This window comes from Leopardus geoffroyi, chromosome E1 (genome assembly GCF_018350155.1).
Source record: "Leopardus geoffroyi isolate Oge1 chromosome E1, O.geoffroyi_Oge1_pat1.0, whole genome shotgun sequence".
NCBI classification, from domain to species: Eukaryota; Metazoa; Chordata; class Mammalia; order Carnivora; family Felidae; genus Leopardus; species Leopardus geoffroyi.
Genome location: NC_059330.1, coordinates 24,874,081 through 24,882,292, shown reverse-complemented (window position 1 = coordinate 24,882,292; position 8,212 = coordinate 24,874,081). Strand labels below are relative to the sequence as shown.

Here is an 8,212-nt window from a genome sequence, read left to right as displayed (position 1 = left end):
GGGAGGAATTTCAGAAACTCTCTTTTTGCTGATGTCATCACTTTGGACCTGAAGGTAGAGGAATCAGCGTGGCTTGGATATGGGTGAGGAGGGGTTGAGTGCTGAAAATTGTGGAGACTCTTTATGGCCTCAGCCTCCAAACACAACTCACAGGAAAAATATGGAGTGGGCAGTGGTGATGTCTACACACAGCAAGTTCCTACCGGGTGCCAGACAGGGCACAGGATCTAAGTGTGACCGGGACAAATCACTAATCTCTGGCCTTCTCGGGTACTTGTGGACCTTCTGGAATGGTTCTGGGATGGTCACAACTGTGGGAGAATACAGGGAATGCTTCTGATTATTGGGTCAGTGTAGACATGTCTTGGATTTCAGGCTGGTCCTGGTCTACACAGGGGCAGCTGCATGCCAAGGCAGGTAGAGAGCCATGCCACTTCAGCACTATGGACTGGACAGCGTCCCAGGGAAAGTTTAGCAAAGCCAAGAGAGGGATGGATAGTTGTTCTGCTCACCCAAGTGTGGCCCTTTGAGGCTGATGGCAGAACCCTTTTGGAGGGGCCTGAGCTTTGTTCAGGACCCTAACCTTGAGGGATTGGGGCCTGACACCTGCATTTATAGGGTTCAGACCCAAGATCCAGAAATTACAGACTCTGGGTATCACATAAATAGCCCTTTGTAGTGCTTCAAATTACAAACATTTTTATACATGGTCTTCTCTCTGCTTCTCAACAGCTCAGGAAAGTAGGCCTGAAAATCCACACTAATAGGTGAGAATCCTCAGAGAGGGTAAAAGTCACATATCCAGGGAGGGGTTTGAACCAAGACTCAAACAGCTGCTTTGGTCATAACAGATTTATCCACAAAGACAATGACAGTCATGTGGGGCCCTATAGTAGTGGGATTCTGTGGACTTATGGGCCAACACAGGGAGGAGGCACTTAGGAGTGAGAATGACTTATGGCCCTAGGTGGGCACTGCACAATGTGGGGTGGGAGCCCTGGTTAGGCTGGGCAGTACTGAGGGCTTCAAGGAGACATAGGCTGTCAATAAAACACGATCGTCTATTCCCAAAGCCTGAGGTGCCACTCAAGGCCCATCACAGTTTACCTATCCAGACTTATTAGGCCAGGTCCCCATCTTTGGGCCAGACCTTACTCATCTGTTCCCTGACCAAGATATCCCACGCAGGGCTGTGACTTGGGTGAGTCAAGTGAAGAGTGTATGTTGTGAAATTTGAAGAGGCACTCTCTCAGGGCTGTGCAAGTGCAGGCTAGCACCGGCAGGACCCTAAGACAGAGTCTCTTCTCTTTCACCTCTCTCTCCTGCCTTAGGTCTAAGCTTTGAACTCCCAGAGGGAAGAGGCTGTGGCTGCTACTGCCTGGGTGTCCCCAACCCAGCCTCTGGGCAGTGCAGTGCTGTCACTTGGAGCTCAATAAACATTTGGCAGTTGTCAAGTCTCATCTTTCTTCCCTGAGAGAAAAAGGGCCTATGCTGGGAAAAACACATGTACGTCACTCGATCTAACCGATGGATCTAATTGGCCAGGGTCTGGACTTCTCATTTGCTAGACATAAGCAATGAGATGTGGGGGGCCGGGGTGGGGGTGAGAACCCAGTGCCCTTGCAAGATTCAGAAAGTCCAAGCCAGAAGGTAAAGGACATTTAGTCCCACGTATTCTTTTTACATGTGGGGCAACAGAATTGGAGAGTAACAGTGACTTGCCCTTAGGGACAGGACAGGGATACATAACAAGTTCTCCAACGACAACTGTGACTTAATCCTGGAAGCCAAAGCTGCTACTGGATGCGCATCGAGTATATCGACTGTCTACTTATCAGGACTGGAGCAATGAGCAGGATTGATCCATTGCTTTTGACTGCCAGCAAGTGCTGCTCGCCGATTGGTCCGGGTTAAGGAAACAGAAAAAAAAAAAAGGGCGTGCACGTGGTACCCTCCGTCAGAGACGCGCTTGCGGGTGAGAGTGAGGCCGGGGAGCGACCATGGCGTCGCTGAATAGTAGCGCTGTCGTCTGCGTGATTTGCTTGGAGAAACCCAAATACCGCTGCCCCGCCTGCCGCGTGCCCTAGTGAGGGTGGGGGTCGTGGGGGAGGAGGCCGGGTGGGGCCTGCGGGGCGGCTCGGGGACCGGGCGGGGGCTGCGGGAGGGGCCGCGCGGCTTTCCGGGCTGACGCGGTCGTGGTCTCTTGTTGCAGCTGCTCCGTGGGATGTTTCCGGAAGCACAAAGGTAAGACCCCGGCGCCCCGCCTGAGCCCCCGGCACTCCCCTAGTGCGGGCAACCCCCGTCAATCCCTGCCTCGTCCCACGGGGGACCTCTACCTGTGAATGCTTCCTCGGGTTTCGAACAGTGAAAACTTCTGCCCTGCCTTTTCTTTTATAGACTTTCTCTTTTCTTTTCTCTTTTCTTTTCTTTCTTTCTCTTTCTTTTCTATTATTTTAAATAATGGGCTACTTTGGTCTGACAGAGTCGACCCTAGTAGTTTCTTCATCTTAGAATTCTGACGCAGAAGCTGCTCTTGCTGAGGTTAACGAGAACGTTTTCTTTCCTTCAAAAATGTTTTGTTAGAAACAACGAGGTAGATCTGTTTACAATAAGGAGCGATTAGTCTACATTTTAACTCCAATTCGGGGTCTCTTCTCAGTCCTCAGGGACCCTTTGCCGCGACCGCATGCTGGGTTGACTCTTTTGTTAAAGTTCCTCATTGTTTTTTTGCCTCTCGTGTCCCCCCTTCCAGACTCTGACTCAGAGGTCCATTTCAAGATGCTTCCCTCCCCCTGCTGTTTTTTTTTTTTTTTTTTTTTTTTTTTTTTGTTGTTGTTGTTGTTGTTGTTTTTTACCCTAATGACCGTGGAGCATTTTCAAAGGAAACTTTTTGGTTCAAGATAGGAAAGAAGGAGAACCGCTTTGCTGGAAATAGGGTTGTGGAGCCGTGTTGGGTAGGCTTTGCTCTGGCTGTGCAGCCCTGGGTGGCCCAAGAATCCCTAAGGCAATCTGCGGCAATCTGGAGCAATCTGGAGCTCTCAACTGTGTGGCCGGGCTGCCGCCAAGGTCTTTCCTGACATGCACATTTGAGTAATTAACTCCCTTGTTGAACACTCCAGCCTCTCTAGGAAAGGAAGCCAGTGATTCTTAACTTGGGAATTGCTCTCCCTAGGGAGATGCACTGTTACACTGTTTCTGTTTTACAGTAGCTGAGGAGGGTTGGGGGGCAATTCTGGCAATTGGTATTGACTCAGATAAACAGCCTGTGGTGTGTGAGACTCACACCATTAAAGACCTTTCGGTCTTGAACGCCACAGTGCCCTTGATGAGAGACACTGGTCTTGGGAAGAAAGGCCAACCTCCCTTTGTGGTATTCTTTTGCTCTTCCTCCACTTGTGTGGGCCCCAGCCTCCTGCCAGGCCTGCCCTGTCAATCAACTGGTAGTTGCTCATCACCATGTGGTTGCTCCTGACCCTGTTCTTTCAGGGGTCTGGTCCAGCCATAGACCTTTCCCTCTGCCAGGAATGCTCTTTCCACCTGAAAGTGCCTCCTCTTTGTCTCCTGGCCCTCTCAGGTGATGTAAATCAGACTTTTCTCCATCTCTCCAACTGCCATCTCTAAGACTCAGCCCCTTGATGGGAGCCTGATGACTTTATCTGTGTAATTGTCACGTGGCACATGCAAATTTAGTGTCTGAAACTGCTGAGAAAATAGTTTGGTAATTGAAGTCAGTGTGCCACTTGATCTTGGTGAAAGCCCTGTGAGGTTCTGCAGCGTAAGTTGGATGGGGACAGACCCTCAGGATACACAAGGCCTGTTTCCTCCACCCTCTGCCAAGCCCAGGGTTGCTTGTTTTCTGGATACTGCCCTGTGATTTGATCCCTCATTTCCTTTGCATGCATCATCCCTACCCACATCCCTTACCCTGAACATAGTTTCCCACCTAGATGCTGGCTTGGTGGAGAGGTGCAGCCTTGTTGCTAAAGTAGAAGTGATGTGCGCCTGATTTGTGTCTCTTTCAGAGGAGTGCAACCCTGAAACTCGTCCTATTGAGAGAAAAAGATCAGCTGTTACTGCAAAAACTATAAAGCCTGCAGAAGACAAAGGTGGGTTGGTTGATTTCAAACCAGCCAACCTAGGAAAAGGTTTCAAATAAAAGAAGCTGAAAGGAAAGAGATGTGGGTTGGGGCAGGGAGTCAGGAACGATGGCTTCATTCAGGAGCAGCACCTTCCTTAGCCTGGAGCACCAGGAGTGGGGCACCTGTTGTGTATTATAGAGCAGCCTGAAGGTATCGTTAAGGGCAAGAAACAAGGAGGACAGAGGCAGAGGGGATAAAGCCTGTAGCTGTGATTTGGGGGTGAGGGGGGGGACCCTGCTGGTAGGATCCTTTTCCAGTCATGGCTTCAGGTTTCCCTCCATGGGCCTGGCTGGAGCTATCAGTTCACCTGAGCTAGGCTTGGGTGGGCGACTGCCTTTGGCCTAGGTCACCTTCCTGCTGCTGGGGCTCTATGGATTTATTGTGGGAGTGGGCTGTCTCATCCATTTATCCACACTTCAGTATCTCCTGGGTTTCATGTACCATGCCAGTCTCTGAAAGCAGCCCCTCCTGCTGCCTGAACATTCACAGCATGGGGATAGCCTATTTCTGCCTTTTGAGAAACTTCCTTGTTGGGTTCAGGCAGTGCCAGAAATTTCTGGCCATGCTAAAAGCACAGGGCATTCATGTTAGCAGGTTTTTAAAAATGTTTTTTTTAACGTTTTTTATTTATTTTTGAGACAGGGAGAGACAGAGCATGAACAGGGGAGGGGCAGAGAGAGGGAGACACAGAATCTGAAACAGGCTCCAGGCTCTGAGCTGTCAGCACAGAGCCCGACGCGGGGCTCAAACTCAGACTGAGAGATCATGACCTGAGCTGAAGTCGGCCGCTTAACCGACTGAGCCACCCAGGCGCCCCTGTGTTAGCAGGTTTTTATAGAACACCTAGTTTTTTGGGTCCTGACAGGGCTGGAGCCATAGTGAGGGGAGCTGGGGTAATAGGAATTGGAAAATCAGGCTCCTGTCTAGAAGACCACAGAGACACATATAATAAACAAGTATGTGAATACTAGGGTGTGCTTGTTAAAGTCCAATTCTTTGCTTTTGCTTTCATTCCCTTTCCAAAAAGAGGAATGTTGGTACAGCTATAAGTTCCAGAAAAGTCATTTTTGTTTTGTCTATACCTACTTTGTCCTGCTATTGTCACTTGTGTGCACATTTTTAATCTATTGCAGTTGTTAAAATCTGGCATCTAGGTTTTGTTTCTAGTCCTAATTAGTTGATTGTGTTCTGTATTCCTCAGATGATGATGACTCTATAGCTGATTTTCTCAATAGTGATGAGGAAGAGGACAGAGTTTCTTTGCAGAATTTAAAGAATTTAGGTAAGTCTTTGCTGTGTTTACTTCTTTGTCAATTACTGATAACATTTAATCCAAAGAATAATGTGATTTTTTGGTTATTAATAAATACAGTTGACCCTTGAACTGTGCTGGGGTTCGGCTTCACTCCCCAACTACCATGCAATGAAAATTTGTGTATAACTTTGTCAATTACTGATAACATTTAATCCAAAGAATAACGTGATTTTTTGGTTATTAATAAATACAGTTGACCCTTGAACTGTGCTGGGGTTTGGCTTCACTCCCCAACTACCATGCAATGAAAATTTGTGTATAACTTTTGACTCCCCCAGAACTTAACTAATATTCTAGTGTTGACCAGAAGCCTTACCAATATAACATAGTCGATTAACACATTTTGTATGTTATATGTATTATATGCTGTCTTACAATAAATGAGAGAAAAGGAAATGTTAAGAAAAACATAAGGAAGAGAAACACAGCACTGTATTTATGGGGGAAAAAATCCTTGTATAAGTGGGCCTGTGCAGTTCAAGCCTGTTGTTCAGGGTCAGGTGCACTTGAGTATGGCATGCAGAGCCCTTATGTTGCATGATTCTGTGAACACTCAGGGCTTCATTCAACACCTCCCAGCCTGCCTACAACTCTCTTGCCCTGGAATCCTACTGTTTTTGTGGGTTGACAAAATTCTCCCTCAAGGCTTTGTTCAGGTTACCTTTCCTCAGCTAAACTTCTCTTGACTTTTTGTTGTTCTCAGAAGTAAGCCCTTTTTTGCCTTCCCATCAGGCCTTGTAATACACCACTCATTTTATAGTAATTTCTCTCTCCCACACCAATTTGTAGGGCAGGGGCCTACATTTATTCCCATGTACCCAGGGCACAGTGTATGGTCTAGCCATTAATGCAGACTGGGCAATCCCAGGATCTGATTTTTCAGAGGGATGCAGGTGTTAACAATGCCCAGCATTTGTGTAGGACTGTGCAGTCAGTCCTTATAGCAGTTCTGTTCTGTGTGTGATTAGTAGGCCAGTGTAGTGTCTAAAGATGGGAATTTTCATTGTTTCCATCTCAATGTAGGCTGACTGCTTGGTACCCATTCCCATGGTAGTGATTAGTTACACTGAGGGTGAAGCTGAGATATGAGGGTAGGTGTGAAAAGTTTTTTAAACTGCAAAGTACCATGCAGATGTGTGTGTCCGTTCATTGCTACAGATCCTGCTTTGCAAGGATCAAATGTTTGCTTAAACAGCATTCAGAGTATGTAGTGTAACTGTCCTCACCCAGTGAGAACCTTCAGGCCTATGAAGAACAAAAACATGCCAACAGCTTAGTGCTATTATTTTTTGTATTTGTCCTGGTAAAATATTTTTTCCTAATTGAAATGGCATAAAGTTAAATTATTTACGGAGATACCAAAAACAAGAATCTGTGATAGCATTTAACTTGGAAATCCTTTGATATGCTGATCTCACCTTATTTATGTGAAGCATTGGTTCAGTTCTTGGTTTTAAAGGTTAAGGGGGATGCAGCACTCATAATATTTGTTGCATTAGAAACATTTAGCTTTTAGCTATCTCCATCTGTTCCCACTTGAACTCACATTGGCTTTCTTGTTCATTTTTAAGGGGAGTCTGCAGCATTAAGAAGCCTACTGCTCAATCCGCACCTTAGACAGTTGATGGTCAGCCTCGATCAGGGGGATAACAAGGCAAAACTCATGAGGGCCTGCATGCAGGAACCCTTGTTTGTAGAGTTTGCTGACTGCTGTTTACGGATTGTGGAACCATCCCAGGATGAGGATTCTTAAGATGGATTATTGTGCTGCTTGTTCAATCATGTGCGTGGCTCTCAGAACTTGCCTGCTCCCCCTCCCAGGAGAACAGCTAGTGTGAGGTCCTGAGCAAGGGTGGTGACTTCCAGGGCATAGGCCACCTGATGTAGGGTAGGCCACATAAGTCTTTATGTCAAAAACTGTGGCATGGATTTCGGGCAAGATGGGGGACACTCAAGGTGGCAAGCCCTTTATGGAGAGAGAACTTGACATTCAGATAGTTGTCTTTAAATGTTTGATTTTGGTACAGGTTAGACATTACAAATGATATCTTTTGTCAAGTTTTATACCCATTTGAATTAAAACTTCCTCAGTGTTGCTAAATAAAATCAAGATGTGATTCTCTGATAAATTGCATTGTTCATCCTTAGTTCATAATTGCTTGAAATTACGTTAAATAAATCAACATATTAAATAGTAAGGTTTTCTTTTTTTTTAATTTTTTTTTTTTATGTTTATTCATTTTTGAAAGAGACAGAGCACAAGCAGGGATGGGGCGGTGAGAAAGGGGGACACAGAATCTGAAGTAGGCTCCAGGCTCTGAGCTGTCAGCACCAGGGCCCAATGTGGGGCTCAAATTCATGAACCATGAGATCATGACCTGAGCCGAAGTCAGATGTTCAACTGACTGAGCTACCCAGGCACCTGAGGGTTTTGTTCTTTTTAAAGGAACTAAATGCAGATATCCCAGTTGAAATTTGAGGGTTAATTTCAAGCTGACTTGACCTGTTTGTGGGGAATTGAAGATGCCCAAAGGTAGTAAATGTGGGAAGTTCTCTGTGGCCCTGAGGTTTCTTAGTCACGGTTTGGTAACCAACCCGTGACATCTGTCAGGGCTTGAGATGTAGATGGGAGCCCCACCCCACTGGTGGCTGCAGCAGCCCTGGATTGCGGGCAGGAGCTGTTGCTTGCTCATGTGTACTTACTTAGAGCTGCTGTGGGAATAGTTTGGCAGCTTGGTGTCATTCAAATGTCTTTGGC

The 8,212-nt window shown here is 46.6% G+C and overlaps 1 protein-coding gene across 2 annotated transcripts; it reads left to right on the top strand.

The window, feature by feature from the left end:
* Positions 1 to 1,951: 1,951 nt before the first annotated feature.
* Positions 1,952 to 7,652, top strand: LOC123603359 (zinc finger HIT domain-containing protein 3). Of its 2 annotated transcripts, XM_045488177.1 has the most exons (5): positions 1,952 to 2,086; positions 2,213 to 2,244; positions 4,023 to 4,106; positions 5,341 to 5,421; positions 7,026 to 7,652. In XM_045488177.1, exons 1-5 carry the CDS (start codon positions 2,001 to 2,003, stop codon positions 7,205 to 7,207), a joined length of 465 nt encoding a protein of 154 aa, XP_045344133.1. In that variant the 5' UTR covers positions 1,952 to 2,000; the 3' UTR covers positions 7,208 to 7,652. The 2 variants fall into 2 exon arrangements, with proteins under 2 accessions (XP_045344133.1, XP_045344135.1); XM_045488179.1 differs by lacking the exon at positions 4,023 to 4,106.
* The last annotated feature ends 560 nt before the right edge of the window (positions 7,653 to 8,212 follow it).

Excerpts from the sequence above, each read along its gene's own strand:
- LOC123603359 (XM_045488177.1), top strand. The coding sequence starts at position 2,001 with ATGGCGTCGCTGAATAGTAGCGCTGTCGTCTGCGTGATTTGCTTGGAG. Across the intron at positions 2,245-4,022 it reads ATGTTTCCGGAAGCACAAAG|AGGAGTGCAACCCTGAAACT; the intron begins GTAAGACCCCGG and ends TGTCTCTTTCAG. Across the intron at positions 4,107-5,340 it reads AAAGCCTGCAGAAGACAAAG|ATGATGATGACTCTATAGCT; the intron begins GTGGGTTGGTTG and ends TGTATTCCTCAG.